General features: G+C 40.7%; 1 protein-coding gene across 1 annotated transcript in view; it reads right to left on the reverse strand.

Annotated features, from left to right (window-relative positions):
• MORN5 (MORN repeat containing 5) overlaps positions 1-16,404 on the reverse strand; it is a 68,824-nt gene that overhangs the window by 13,628 nt on the left and 38,792 nt on the right. Inside the window, exon 4 of the mRNA XM_030206548.1 lies at positions 15,447-15,578. Coding sequence (XP_030062408.1) covers positions 15,447-15,578 — 132 coding nt within the window. The remainder of the gene's footprint in view (positions 1-15,446; positions 15,579-16,404) is intronic.

The raw sequence follows: 16,404 nt of genomic DNA on the forward strand, positions 1-16,404 counted from the left end.
AAAAACAAGACTGACAGACCTACACTCACGTGATAGTTGGGAAGGCACCAGCATATGCGCGATGGGACGCTACTAGAAAGTTCTTAGTCTTGCTAGTCAGCGTCTGCACCGAGCTCTACTGAGTTCTGTCACGTCGCCCAGCTGTGAGAATACAAAGACCTGCTTGTCCTCAGAGAACAAAAGATTTCACACAGGACTAATGGAGCCTATTGTCTAGGGCCTACACATACACTCCTGTGTCTATGTGAATCCCCCCATAAATGCCCCATTAAGATTTGTCTATACCCCCTAAAAAGTTCTGAAACCTTGGTGCGGATCTTCAGAGGTTACAAAGCATCAGAAAACGTCTCTGCTACACAAATACATTTGATCATATAACACCTTTATTGGCAGAATACCACTGACTTCCAGCTACATACAGGATTAGGTTTAAGGTTTATTACTAACCCAGAATCCCTTTTATACAGATAATTCTTTTTCTCTATCAGCTTGGTGTGTTTGCAAGGTCAAAATCTACCTTCCATTCAGAGTCCTGCCTTTGTGTATCTTGCGTTTAACTATACACTCCGCATTTTTCTTTTTGGTCCCTCACTGTCCTGCCTATGTTATCTTACAACTACTATACACTCCAAATTCTTCCTTTTGGTCCCCTCACTGTGGAATTCCTCGCTCTTGTTCCTTCAGCTTGAAACATCATACAGAAAAATTCAAGGCTAGTTTAAAAAGCTACTATTAGAAGGTGACATTTGTAAGGATGGTCTGCTCTTGGGCTGTGGCAAAGCAGTACTGGTTTCTTCTTTTTGGCTCTGATTTATGTGTAGGGCACAGGGTAACCACAATATGCAAACTAAGCTGAATTCTACACAACATGTAAAGAAATAGACTGCATGAATATTCACTGTGACTCTCTTGACTGTAAGGCCTGTTAAGATTTTTACAGGACCAGGCTTGGAAAGCACTCTTAGGCCCCAGTGCTCAAAGGTCCAGCGCTACAGCCAACAGCGCAGACCACATACCACAAGAACAGCACAGATACCTAGCTCTCCAATGCTCAAAGGAAATAGTATCCAAATTATATGCGCGCTATGAAACCAAACGCAAGGGGAAGGAACATGCCTGGCACATGTGCACATGAGTTTCATGGTAAGTGCAGCTCTTGTGCTCATGCCCAGGCAAGACCAAAAGTGGAAGTATACATCAGCGCTGTTCTTCTGTGCCTTTAAATGTAAGCTTTTCAAGCATTGTTTTCACTTGAAAGGCTCATATTTAAGCGCAGAAAAAACAGGCACCAATGTGTTCTTGTACTTTCTGTTTTGCTCAGTCACATGCACATCTGTTACTCACTACCATCATTTATAGGCTGCACGGGCTTCCTTCCGCTTCTAAAAGAAGACAAAACTGGCAGTTTAAAATGAGATATTCTGAAGAAATCCTCTCTTCAAAACTTTAAACTCAACCCCTGAGCTGGTGGTAAGTTTCCAGTGTTAAGGGCAGCATTTGTTTCTGCGCTATTCTCTGATCATTGGGAGGGAATATTAAATCCATTTGAGTACATTTAAATACAATTTGTGGCCACCTTTGGTGCAAACATTATTTCCCGTACTAGAGCCCTCTGAACATTCTGTGCACATTAATGTTTGCGCCAGCGCTAATTGCCTCTAACACTGGCATTAGTTTTTGAGCATCGTCCCCTTAGAATGCTATAAGATCCCAGTAGTTGGCTATTTCCATTGCCTATCCTGCTGGTTGCAAAAGGATGTACTCCTACAAAGATCACAAAGGAATGAAGAAAGCCACATTGATACTAGTTCTTTAAGCAGTTTTCTTTTCTCTACTGCTATCTTTTGTCATGTAACACTATAAAATAGTTTGTAAGGTGGCTTGTAAGAAAAATGCTCTGAAAAATGCAGCTTTGTTGAATTAAACTACAAAGGCTTTTACATAATATTTAAAATAAGATTCTTTACATTTGGTTCATAATTTCTTATAGTTAGGCTAAGATTTTCTTAAAGCAATGAAAGTGTTTGATAATCACCAAAACAGTCTTTCAGTGTTGCACAACAGAAAAATAAATCTTCAGAAACAAATATGGTATACACACTAAAAATAAGCCTAAAGGCTAGTTTCCTAACTCAATCTTCATTTCCTACAAACAAGCAGTGTAATGAAAAAGATCATCTTTTCAGCATTTGCTGGTATATATCTCTCATCAGTTAACTTATCAAATTCCTAGGCAATCACAGACCCTTATGTTCATGCCCAAGTTTTGCTGCAGTCATCCTGATGTGGGCCCCCTTTCAGCTCACTAAAAGCCTTTCTCAAGAGCAAATACTGAAGTATTCAGTGCAGAAGAGAACCTCTTTTACATTGTTGCTGTCAGCAGGGCTGTGACACAGCCAGAAGTGCTTGTTCTGAACACCCTGTTTGTCTTGCTAGGTTTAAGTAGCAGTCCAGCTTGGCAGGGTGTTTCACTATGGCATGGCAACAGTTTGCTGAGTGAGTCTGTGTAAGGTATATTGCTGATGGGTGTCTATATGATCTGAGATATTTTTCCATGCAAAGTTTTTTTGTTTTTTTTTAAGTAAAAAAAGCATTTGAACAATTAAATTCCCAGTATAAAGGTTTGTCTGCAGATGCTTAACTTTTTTCATGTTTCATATTATGCCGTCAACATGGAATAATTTGATTGACTGGCATGTACAACTGCCTTGTCAATCTTTCTCAGAAGGTTTTTTTTTTATATCAGTGTCTTTTTACCAAGTTTGGGCAGATTTCCCTATCGATAATTTTTCCTTTCTCTCGTGTATGCCGATAGTAAAATGTTCTACGAATTCCTATGAATATGTATGGTTACTAGTGGCAAACATATGAGTGAATAAATTGATATGCTGATCCTTTTCATGAAAGATATGTAAGTTGCTTCCTTGTATCAAGTTTATAAGAATTTAGCCTTTAGGATTTTCACATCTGTACTGAATTTGTTTTTGAAAAATGCATTATTTTGTTTCGATTTGCTGGGTGCCATTGTCAAGTTTTCTTGGAATTCTATCTATGTGTCAGGAGTGTATAATGGGAAACATATCATATCAGTCTACAGCTCTTTCATTGACTTCCAACTAAGCAGCACACGGTTTTAAAGTGGTGTGTCACGTGACCCTACATTATTTGCAGAATTGAGTAATGACATGTGACTGCTAGAATATTGCAGTCATCTCAAAAAACAAGGTGGTAGTTCCTTCAGTGCAAAATAGATAACAAGAAGGGGGTAGACCAATGAAGTTCCAAAACACGGTATTTATTGTCAGTTAATGATGTAGTCCTGCGTTTTGGCACCTCATGTGCCTGCCTCAGGAGTCAAATATTTCAAAGTTGATGAATTACACTTGATAAGTCAAACTATCCAAATATCCAACAAAACAGCATCAGAGGTGCAGTCAAAACAAAGCATAGAACTGCGTGTCTGTGTGGACAAACAATAGGCTCGCATGAGGGCAAGAGAATCCAGGGATGACTCCTGCCCCACTACTAACCCACTAGGGCCATGCCCAACTGGTGCCAGGGAGGGGTTTGTAGGGGTGGAGGTTTGGGGATGCCGTTGAGGATGTTGCTTGGGGAGGGGGGGGGGGGGGCAGCTTGCAGTGGTGGTCAAAATTGAGGATGCTGCTTAGGGGGATAGAGGTTTGTTTGTTTTTATAAAAACCTACAGCTGCAGTAAATACATGCTGATAGCATGGGTACACTTAATATGACCTGAATTAAATAGATCTCTGAAGACTTCTTTTTTGGCATTATTCAAATACAGAGTCGATATTCAAAGTGATTTAAACAACCAGAAATGGCTTCTGGCTGTTTAAATTGATTGTTTGGGGTTGACCAGCGTACTCAGTAGCAATTAACCAGGGAGTGCCACTGTAAATGCCTGGTTAGCACCTAAGCCAAAATCGGCGACTCTGTGGGTGATCCAGGGAGCAGAGTCAGCACTTAGCCAATTAACTGCTCATATTCAGTACTTAACCAGCTAGGTTAACTGCATAAATAAGATCACATAAAACACAGTCCTATCTTTATGCGGTTCATCTAAGCTGGTTAAGCGCCGAATATTGCACTCATGCCCAGATGATCGAAAGCCCCGCGCTGTTCCAAATAGCGCTCTAAAAATAGCACTGAAATAGCGCATGGCTGTACCGCCCCTTTGATCAGAGATAATAGTATGCAAATTTATGCATGCTATTATTTTTGATCATAGGGTAAAGTGCGGGAGGCTTGTGCCTGAATATGCGCTCAGGCACAATCCTCCCACACTTGTTTAGCAGGTCTGGGCTGTCAAAAGCCCAGACCTGTCAAACACAGGGGCTGGAGGTCCGTGGGACCACCAGACCCTAAACAGCATGGCCCTGGTGGCCTAGTGCCCCCACCGAACCCCCAACCCAAGCCGACATGGGGGCTGGAGGTCCAGCAAACTTCCAGTTCCTCCAACCTCCCCCCCCATGAAAGTTCAGGGGGGCTGGAGATCCGTTGGGTCTTCAGCCCCTCTAACCTCCCCTCACATCCCCCTCAAAGGAAGCCCTGGTGGCCTAGTGGACCGCAAATCAAGCCCCCCAACCTGTGGTCTAGTGGCCCTCTTCCCCACCCCCACCCCTGTAAATTTGTTGGAGGAGAGAGGTACACTCCCTCCTCTTCCAGCAGCACTGCCTTGAAAATGGCAACGCCCAGCCCTGTCCAGTGCATCCTGGGATGTGTTGGGTGGGGTTTCACACCATTTAAGGGAGTTCATGAGGGGGGGACCTCTGCAGGGGTTTTGTATTGGGGGGGGGGGAATAGGGGTCTTCTAGCATGCAAATGCATGATGGACAGGGCTCACCATTCCTCCCCAATGGTCTGCAAACCCTAACACCAGCTTCGAGATGGCACAGGGTTTGCCACGGACAGCACGCCAAACCTGCTTGCTGATCATTGGGGAGGAATATGTTTAGCGTGTATTTGCATGCTAGTTCCGTTCAGAGCCCACGAGTGGGATTCTGTGCTCAAAGTAATATAAGCATAAGTCTGTCACTGAGAATATTGGAGGGATAAATGGCTGATAAATGATGCCTAGAAACACTGAGTAATCGTGTATTTTTTTTCTGAGCCAAATGATGGTGCGCCGTGCCCATGCCTTAAAGTCTAATTGTGGGCTGGCTGGGTGGCGTTACTGAGGCTTTGTTTTCTCCACCATGAAGTGTGAGGCAGTGGTTAGCCATTAGTGACAGCGTTGGTATTTACAGTACATTGGCCCAGTGGGTGTGAAGCTGAGTCTTGAGCTTCCAGATTTAGATATAGCTTGAGTGAAATATTTGTCATAGAAACAGGACAGCCAGATATAGACTTATCCCCACAGTTCTTGGTTTTATAACAGGACACCTATGTGAGAAGTCCAAAAAGGTGCCTATTTTAAGCCTGTTTTATAAAATAGATTCTCAGATCCAGTCCCAACAGCAAACAAATGCTGATGTACAATTTTACATTGGCACTGAAGGTGTAACGTTTGGCATATATGTGTGTATATGTGCATTTTATACACCATCAACTAAAAGTGTTCAAAAATAGATCTACACTAGAATTTATAAGAGGAGGAAACAACCTCAGATGTTGCAAAGTATTCTTACCTGCCTTGTCAATGATGGGTCAGGATAATGTGCTTTGCGACAATTTTAAACATAGGTCAAAAACCTCCTCCTCCACCATAGTTTTTCAATATAATTTCTTGAACAATTTTTAACTGTTCAACATTTCATTTGTGTAAATTGCTTATAGTTGTCATTTATATCACTTGGGGCCCTGTTTACTAAGCTGCGCTAGCGTTTTTAGAGCACACTAAAATTAGCACATGCTAAATGCTAGAGTCGCCCATATGTTCCTATGGGTGACGTGATGTTTCACGCATCCTAATTATTAGAACGTACTAAAAACACTAACGCGCCCTTAGTGCTGCTTAGTAAACAGGGTCCTTATTGTCTTAGAAACTTCATTGTATTCCATATAACTTTCAACAGCTGTATGTATAAGGCATGCTGCAGTAACACTTATCTGAGACAATTAGATCCCGACAGGCACCTGTTTCACCATAGTTTCGTCATGGGACCTTCAAAAGGGTCACTTGCAGTGCTTGCTATAAACTCACCGCTCTTCCCCCAGGATAAAGATTGTGTAAAAGTAGGTGTACACTTTCTCTGTGTCTATTTTTTTTTCTTTGTAGAATTTCAAATAAATCACAAGAATAAATCTTGATGGGAAACATGAGAGTGTTGATAAGAAATATGAGAGTGAATACACATTTTAAACAAAGGAAAAATGATTATTAAAGAAAAATTAACATATTTTAAATTCACCCCAAAGTCCACAAATAAAAGGAAGATAGGAGCCTTAACATCAAGTCAGAGGTATACAATCTTTGTGTGTACTTTTTATGTACATATGCAATTGCGCTAGAGGCCAATCGAATTACGGTTTCAGATTTTCTGAATTTCTGAAGAAAAAGGGTTACCTTCAAAAGTTCATCAAAAAATGTATCACCTTCTTTTCTTTGTTTTATTTCTATTTATTACCTTTAAAAGTGGACTAACACGGCTACCATTTTACCAAAGATGTAGCACTGAAACTGGCCCAAAATCTGGGTTCAGGCTGAAACTGAAACCTCCCACCTAAGCGACCAGTCTGTGCCGCTGCTGTCCCAAGCCTGAGCCAGTCCCCCCCCCCCCCCCCCCAAACAGAAAAACCATCCACCCGGATCGCCCACCAACTCTGCCTTCCTCCACCCCTCACCCATAGGTCTTCCCTGGGCCTACCTTCTAAAAGCCCTAGTGGTCTCTTCAGAGCAGGAGCGATCTCGTGCTGCTCTTGCTCCTGCCCCCACCTACTGCATAGTCAAAATGGCAGCCATGACCTCCTGTGGCAGTATCGCGATGCTTCCATGGGAATCCTTGTCCGCCATTTTGAGATTGGAAACGGCATGAGCAGAAGCGACTGGGGACCGCAAGGTCTTAATAACAAAATTGATTGGAAGATTTTCCTTTAAATAGCATTCAACTAGAAAGTCTTCCAACTTCTAAATATATTGGGTGCTAGGATTGGTTGATAATAACCCGGAAGTAGTTTAAATTGCCCCGGTTCAGTACAGCAGTTATGATCGCGCTGGCTGGTGGCTTGTGGAAGGTATCTACCGGTCCCATATAGGTGGTAGAAGTAGAGAGCGCTCCTCTCTGAAGGGATAATCGCTAATAAGAATTTTTTCTTATTACTGTAGGTGCTGTGAAAAGATGTAAAGTCCAGCCCCTTAGAAGCATTGAGCGAAACAGGGGCTCGCTGTTGGGTGCGGACATTCGCTACCATTCCAGCACAGCCACAGCTAAGTATTTGTTCTTTTTTACACTGCACAGCATGTATAAAAATTTTAAAAAATGTGAAAATAATATATTACTGCTAGTGCTAGTGAGAGAGGATTTGGACTGATGAGGATTCTCACCAGCGTGAGTCGAATAATTGGCCACGCAGAGCAGAGCAATCAGCGGTCCTGTTATAAGTTGGATCAGCTGTTGTAGAGTTTCTGAAGTCTTTTCCTCTACTAATTAAAAGGTTATCTAGGTAACAGAGATAGTTTGCTTGTTCTATTTAGTGATTTGTATGTTCAAACTCAGACAAGCACCAAAATTATAGTTTAACAACCTAAGTAAGGATACAGCAATGCCTAACATACTATCCGCCTTTCTTATTAAAAGCTGCAAGCGCTGGAATAAGCTTTAGAGGAGGAAATGGATACATGTATATTTTTGAAAAAGATAGCACAGTTTTCATTCACAGTTTCATTCAAAACATCAAGCTTCTGAGTTCTTTATCTTTCTAATAATGGCAATAGTTTCTTTTTGGGACAGATGACATTTAGTATCAAAAGAAAATAACTGAACAGATCCCCAGTTTCTGAATTCAGGAGCAAATGAACTAAGATTCTCACAGCCTGCTAGGCTCTAACTTGTATACCAAACATTTATTCAGTTAACTTATGCACACAAATTCATGCCCATCCCATAATTACAGTTACCTAACATCCTTGAAATAGACTTTCCATTCCAAATAAAACTAATGTTTGGGAAGTTACAGTAGAAGGACACTATGCCCATAAAACTCATTTAAAAATCTTCCAGCCTGATCCACAATGGAATGACAAACTCAAAGTTGTTTTTCTTGGCCTTGCGGTATTAAATTTGGGTCTTCATGAGTTTCAAAGGGCTAATTACTTGAAGACCAGGAAATCACAAGGAACAATACACCAACAAAGGTTATAGCAACTTGAACGAGTGCTGTTGAAATAGAAGAGTTCTGGCTATGCAGTACTTTAATAAGTGGATTTCTAAAGGCTGCAGAAAGTTTCTCATGCAACAAACATAACATGTGCGTTGTAAGTAACATGATCCTTACATTAGGGTGAATTCTTTTATATGCCAGTCTATTGGAGGTTAATGGTTATAGGTTCTAATTGCACACCTTGATTCCATTTGTAGATAGCGAAGGATTGCTCTGCTATGTAAGAAAAACTGAACATACTTATGGTTTATGGCTTAATATATCGCCTTTTGTGAGTAATGGCAAGGTGGCTTAAATAAAAATAAAATGTAAAAGGTTCGAAAAGAATTACAATGAGAATAGGAGAGACAAAAGAGATGGAGATGGAAATGAGTACACAGGGGAAAAGATGCTGCTGATCTTGAGAAAACAGTAACTGAGGAAGGTGATGATCAGTGAAAGTAATATTTCAAAGGCATTTGAAAACAGGCGAGTCTTAAATTTGGATAAGACATTTCTAATTGCAAGTGTTTGGAACCGAGTTCCAAAGGGAAGGTGATTGGTAGAAGAATGCACAGGCATGAGTAGATTCCAAGTGAGTGAAGAATAGAGAGGGGAGGCTTAGACAGCAGTCATCTATGGAAATGGAAAGCACAGGAAGGAGTGTAAGGACTAATATGTGAGGAGAGGTACAGGGAGATGCTAGAGTGTAGAGTTTTATAAACCAGAATGAGGGCTTTAAGTCTTATCTGGTAGGTGACTGGTGGCTAGTGATGTTACTTCGAGAGGAAAAGCACAAAAAAATGGAAAAATCCCTATTTTAATAGTCAAAAACAAAGCAAAGGAGTAGGAGTTTTGTTCAAGAAAGGAGAGACATGATCAAAACAACTGGTGTGACATAAGATTCTAATAGCCAAATTCTATACAGATTAGAGTCTGCATGAAAAAGACTGGGAAAGTCTAGTATAAGCAATGTTGCAGTAGTCAAGTTTAGAAATCACTAAAGCAAGCAGTACTGTCATTTGTGATGAGAGGTCAAGAAGTGAATAAATAACATGGAATTAGCTGAGGACAAAAAAGCAGGATTTGACCACGGCATTCACCTGTGGTTCAAAAGATAACTCGCTATCAATAAGGATGTCAAGATATTTAAAACAGGGAACTAGAGTTAGATGGGTACCACAGAAAGATGATGCTATAGTCAGAGTGGGGAAGTGACCTGTGATCCAGCAGTCAACTGTCTTGGTGTGATTAAGTAGAAGAAGATTGTCAGAGACCCATTGAGAGATCTTAGGTAGTGCTGATTGCAAGATGGAAACAACAGGAGCTAGGGAATTGTTATAGTGGACTACAAGAACATCATCAGCATAGAAACAGGTAATGAGGCCTAGATCCTGGATTAAAAGGACTAGGGGACTTAGAAAAATGTTAAAAAGAGGGGACACAAGTATAGAGCCCTGCAGGAATCTGATTTCTCGAGCAGGGAGGTCCACGAACAAACCATTACAGTAGTCAAGGTTTGTCAAGACCAGTGAATGGAGCAAGACTGAGAGCCTTTGGCTTCAGGAAATTCCGAATAGAGAGAATTTGATGCATTTTGAAAAAATATTTCCAGACAACATTCAACATGTTTGAATGAAACGTCAGATCAAAGTCAAGGACTACCCACAAAATCCTCACTGATTTACTGATGGGGATCCTTTGGTCAAGAAGAGTGATGGAGTCCAGCATATATTCAAGACAATGGGAAGCGAATAGCAAGGCCTTAATTTTAGAGAAATTTAATTGTATACTATTGTCCCAGAGCAAGGCAGATATAGTTGAGAGTTTAGAGTTCAGGGCAGCAAGATCTTGGGGATCTCTAGGGTTTATGACCCCTAGGATTTGAACAGTTTTGGTCAAAATACTTAAGTAAAAGTAAAAATAATGTATATTTTAATACTTAAGTAAAACTATAGTGAAGAACACATAAAAAAGTTATTCCCTAATATAATACTTTTTGAGTAAAAAGTAAAAGTGCCACAACTACAATGAATGCAACTATTGCTAATGTTTTTATCCCAACTTTATTGCTCTACAATTCAATCAACTTTGCTTTTAGTAAAACTAAATTATAAAAAATGTGCGTCACTCATGTGAATGTGCTTGTGAGTCATTAAAACAGCACAGCTAAAAAGGTATTCAACAACTGCACTAGTAGAAAGTGGATGGTTCAGTCTGATTAAAAAAAAGACCAGGATACATGACAGACTTGATCGACCTACCAACTAGAAACACATCTGAATCAACATGAACGTACCTAAATCTCCACTACCCAAGCTGCAAAGGACTCAAATACAAATCAACTTACGCATCCAGTTTTTCCTACATCAGCACACCTGTGGAACGCACTACCAAAAGACATGAAAACTACATACGACCACTTACACTTCAGAAAAACACTTAAGACCCACCTGTTTAAAAAAGCATACCCTACCGACCCAACGTAAATGCCTGATCTCTGCGACACAACAACACTAAAGTTCGTAATGGTCATCACACAACTCTCCCATTGTACGATTCCTTTATGTGGTCCTACCACATGAACCTTATCCTACTACCACAACATCACCTTGTATTTGTTTACTCGGGAGTCTGCAAACAGCTCTCCGGCACTATGTATGCCACATTGAGACTACAAATAGGTGGGAAAATGTGGGATACAAATGTAACAAATAAAATAAATAAAAGTCCAGACTGCAGTATTACTGATGTCTTCTGACTGGGTCTAAAGGTTTTGATCAAGGGAACCTCTGAAACACCATTACTGTCATTATCATCTGCATTAGAAATAGTGTCTAATTCATCACTTGTATCTCCATCTTTACCTTTATCATTATCATGCTGTACAATTACAGAGATGGCTTTTGCAAAGTTGGAATCATTGTCTGTTGTTGTTCTAACAATTTTTCAACTGATGGTAAACTCTGTTTGAATATCTTCGAGAACCGATGCAAGAACGTCAAATCTGTGGGAATCCGTAAGGCCAGACAGACTTCCTCTCTAAAGACTCTATCAATTCAGTGGACACTCACGCCAATGTAAAATTTTCTATGCATGGCCAGAAGTCTGTTGTGATAGAGACAAGTGTCTGTTCACCAAGAATTGCTAAAAGCTTCAGCTTCATCTCTGCTTTAAAGTGACCCAACTCATCACTGTTCTGTTTGGCTGGAGACCTGTAACCAGTTCAACAAACATAGGCAACTCCATTTTTCTTATAGGCTATATTCACTGAACTGTAAAATTTAAGATGAGATGATCCACTGTTTGCGTGACAAGGCTTGCAACAGCAAAATCCTGTTCCAGGTTTTGCTGTTTCATTGGGTTTACCCAGGAATTGCCATTTACTTCTCATTTCCACATTCACTTTTTACTTTTAACTGCAAGTATCAGATGTAGCTGAATAAAAGTAGTAAAAATTGGCAAAATTATTACTTCAATAAAAGTAACAAATGTTATCCTGTACTTCTACAAGTAAAACTGACAAAAGTACAGTAAGTAGTTACATTTACTTAGTTACTATACAACACTGGATTTGAATGTTGTTGGTGTATATGTAAGGTGTCAGACCTAACGACTGTATCAAGGTAGCTAGCAGGACCAAGAAGATATTAAAAAGAACTGGTGCCCTGCGGCACTCCACAGCTGGGGGGAAAGGGAGGGGATATGTCATCCTGCCAGAGGACACAGTAGCTCCTGTGGGACAGGTATGAGAAAAACCATTCCATTTGTTATGAATTATCCCAGCATCCTGCAGTCTGGTGAGCAGAATGGAATGTCACCAGATCAAAGGCTCAGGAGAGGACAAATGATAGAAAAAGGACATGCTTATGATGAACTAAGGATAACTGTATAGAAGTAAGCATACCAACAAGAGCTATCTTGGTCTTATAATATCTGCAGCAGACTGTCTGATTAGGGTGTAAAACTTTTGTTATATCCAGAAATGAGGACAACTGCTCAAGTACAAATAAAGGAGAGATTTGCAATTGGATGGTAGTTAATGAGCTGATCCGCTGATAGGCAAGAGTCCTTTTGACACAGATGGATGATGGCAGTTTTTCAGGCAGAGAGAACCTCTGCCCATACTAGACTGCATGAAACCATTGTCAGAAGAAAACGCAGAAGCAGATTATTCAAGTGTTTAACGATGGTGCAGGGAATGGATCATAGAGGGCAATGGCTCAAACCAATTGTAAGGCATATGTGATACTGGTAGAAGTTGGTGCAGTGAACACCGAGAGAACACTATCTGGGAGTAAGATGACATCTGTGTATCCAGTAGATTCAGAGGGGACGGGACAAGTTGGAGGAAGTGCACTAGAGCAGACTGCAGGAGACCTAGCTGTACCGGTGCACTGGTTGCACTGCTGTTGTTCTATGAAGAGAGGTTTGAAGGTACACAGCTGGGGAGGGGGGAGGAGGAAATTGAGATGCCAAACTGCAGCTGGCAGAGGGAGGTAAGAAGAGTGACAGATTCTGGGTCATGCTGCTGACAAAAGTGGGGGAGTTCAATTAAACTTCTTAGTGCTACAGGCTGTTACTTATACATAAGATTATCTCATTTTTCTCTCTCTTTTTTTTTTTTTTCCATTTTCAAGCACAAATTTCTCAACTTATAGTTGAGTACATAAGGAATGTCTTCTTAAACTGTCTCCAGCTATAGGTAAAGGGAGTATAAAAGTATTGGTCATTATATTATGCCATGTTATGTAATGTTATGTTACCCTTTGAATAGGATGGAAAGCTTGATGAGTGGCATTACTACTCTGCTCACATTTAACACTCATACTAATTCAGTCTCTTTTTGTGTTTACCTTGTAGTTCAGTAATAGTGTTGTACGCTGCTATATGGAAGATTTGGATTCAATTCTCAGATTATCTGTTCTCTTAAACTGGCCGGGGCTAGGGGTGCTGCAGAGGCAGCATTTATAGCCTCAGGAGGGAGGGAACAGGGAGTCCTACTTATCATATAACAGCAATGACTAGTGCCTGGACTTAGGGTCCATATTAGCTGGGGTTTCAACTAGGGACTGTTGCTGCAATGGATGGGCTGAGTTGAGAGGACACATAAAACCCAGGAAGGTTTATAGAGTTATAGTCCAACAAAGGCAAGCCCCGATTGAGGTGGAAGCCCACAGGAGCAGGCGGAAACTGCCAAGGCCAAGAAAAAGAAGAAATATGATAGATTATGAAGCATGGGGTGAAAGGGTTCGCATCCTTAAATACCACTCCCAGAGCAGAGAAATAAACTGTCACTTTGCTAAACCTGTCTCGCACTAAGAGCTGTTTAAAAGAATTTCCTGAATACTTCCTGCCATCTGCTTTTGATGCTTTCAAGAGTTGGCCAACAACCTGGGTGTTTTCCTGCTTCTTCCTGCCCAGCCTATGAAGTAGTACTGCTGGATTTGTTCCCTGTCATTCCAGCCCCCTTCCTCAGTTTCTTCAGAATGCAGCTGTTTTTTCACTTTTCCTCCACTGCTATGGCCTTGTGCCCTGAATTGTCTCTCGCAAGGGTAGTCATGTTCCTCTGATGTTATGTAATGATGAGGTCTTTCAATTGTCTCAATGTTCTTAAAGGAAGGTAACAAGCTGCTTATTTCTCCTTCACACCCATACCAACAAACGTAATTTGTGCATACCACTCAAAAATACCTATATAATCTGCTTATAATCACTGGTTTATACTGCATTCATTTGGCCATCACAATTGGTCTGCACTCATTTAATTGGTATACACATTTATGCTGCAGCCCAAAGGGAAGTTCAACGCACACATGTACAAGTAACAGATTGCTTGCTTGGGTGTTCCCCTTTATATTGTTAATCTTTACAGGTTCCTGTGTTTTTGGAAAGCATTCCACTTATCTTACTTATCACTAGACACACCGCATTCCAGTGTTTTGGACCCACGCCCATAGCTATCATGTAGGCTACTTTGTGCTAAGGGTGTATAAAACATTCACTGCAGAAGCACAGTTTAAAACAAAAGATATTTCCCATTTATTTCCCTACTTAACATAAACATGAACATAAGAATTGCCAAACTAGGTCAGACCAAAAGGTCATCTAGTCTGGTATCCTGTCTCTGCAGATGGCAAGCAATGGATACTTAGGATAAATGTGCAAGAAATACAGCACAGAGGTCATCTACTGTCATGGTCTCTCAGTTTCTTATTACTCAACAACAGCACCAACAGGCCAGATTCAAGGTTTACAGGTACCAGGTTCTACAAGGACCTGACATCTGTAGCCTCTGACTGTATAACGCAACTGCAATAGCTAGATTAGATGGAAGAAGGTTAAAATTGGGGGAAAGCCATAGAAAATTGCAAATGAAGGTTTATAAAATCACAACTGCAGGAGAGGCAAGTTCTAGTTGGACTGGAAGCACACAATAGTATGTTAAAAATTTTTTTGAAAGATCACATGCCTGCTATAAAGCAATAATGCACTAGAGGTCCTTTGACAAAGTAGCAGTAAGCCCAACGTGGGCTTACCGCTTGCTAAAACAGAAGTACTGCCGGGCTACTGCAGAAGCCTGGTGGTAGTTCCCACCCACTCCCAGCGTGTGCCATTTCTGGCACTACAAAAATATTTGTATTTTTGTAGTGCCAGTGTGTATCCGGAGGTAATCGGGCAGTGCCACACGTTGCCCGGTTACCACCGGAGTAGCGCGGGAGCCCTTACCACCACCTCAATGGGTAGTGGTAAGTGCTCTCACTTGAAATGGGCGCACAGCAAGTGATTTACATCCCGCGTGTCCATTTCTTTTTTTAAAAAAAGCCTGCCTTTTACTCGCTGCAGTAAAAGGGAGCCTCAGTGTGCATCAAAAACATGCGCCAATGCCAATGCAGGCCCCCTTTTGCTACAGCTTCGTAAAAGGATCCCATCTGAAACATGTGATTATAGAAAGATACAGATCATATAATGCTTTTTGGTCAACCCATTGCTTAAGGATATAAGGATGGGCCCTGTTCAGGGTGGAAAGTTTTGCAGAGACCAACTCATGAGCATCGAAATGTGCACTTTAATGTCAAGAAATAAGGCTTTAGTGGATAAACATGAAATGGAGAAGAGGAAGACCGTACCTGCATTTCTCAGGAATCTGTTCTCATAGTCACTAACAACCCTGGTATTTGGGTTATAAAATCCATCCCCACAGTCATAACAACCTTCTTGGATTTTTCTAGGAGGATCCAAATTTGTGAGCTGTGAACGACCTTAAAAATGGAGGTTACAGTGTCTTTAGTACAATTACTATAAATATAAGGCAATAAGTTGCACAACTTTTTGATTTGGATTAGTTACGATTTGTAAATATGATCCCAAGGTTAAAAAGAGTGATTAGGTAACAAAACCTATTTTCTGTGAAGAACTTCTTGAATATTAAATGACACTATTAGGGTTTCAAATGTTAGGGTCAGATTGTGTCACATAACAATGGTTGGCATGCTTCCTGTCATGGTGCACTCAGCAAAAATAAGTAAATGGAGGTAACAAAAACAGGTCAATAGGAGCTTACTTTAGTAGTCCAAGCCAATCATGTTCTTTAAATTTACACATTTCTGGTTTTGCATCAAGGATGTAAATAAACATGTGGAGAGTACTTTTATAATAGATTGCCTAAATCTGACAGGACAAGTAGGCTCCTATTTATAAAGACACAAAGGTACCTGTGTGTCTTTCTACAACTCCCCCTCAAAATCTGAAGAAATCCTGGCTATAATGAGGTCATAGACATCTACTCATATGCACATTTTTGAATTTTCAAAAGTATACATATAATGTTTCAAGAAAAAACTGTCCATGCTAAATAGCAGGCATGAACTGTGCAGGTAGTTTCAAAGGAAAAGTATGTACCTAGCTTTCCTTTGAAAACGTGCAAATTATGTGCAGGTTGCACAAGTTAGGAGATTGTTAATAATTGTATCTGAACTTCTAAATTTAGACACCCATTTTCACTAGGGGCCTAAATGTAAATTCCTAAAAAGTGGGTAGACAGCTAGCAATGGCTTTCAGTGTTTGACAATCCTCTCCTTCCCACCC

The sequence above is a fragment of the Microcaecilia unicolor genome, chromosome 6, assembly GCF_901765095.1.
Source record: "Microcaecilia unicolor chromosome 6, aMicUni1.1, whole genome shotgun sequence".
In the NCBI taxonomy this organism is placed as follows: domain Eukaryota; kingdom Metazoa; phylum Chordata; class Amphibia; order Gymnophiona; family Siphonopidae; genus Microcaecilia; species Microcaecilia unicolor.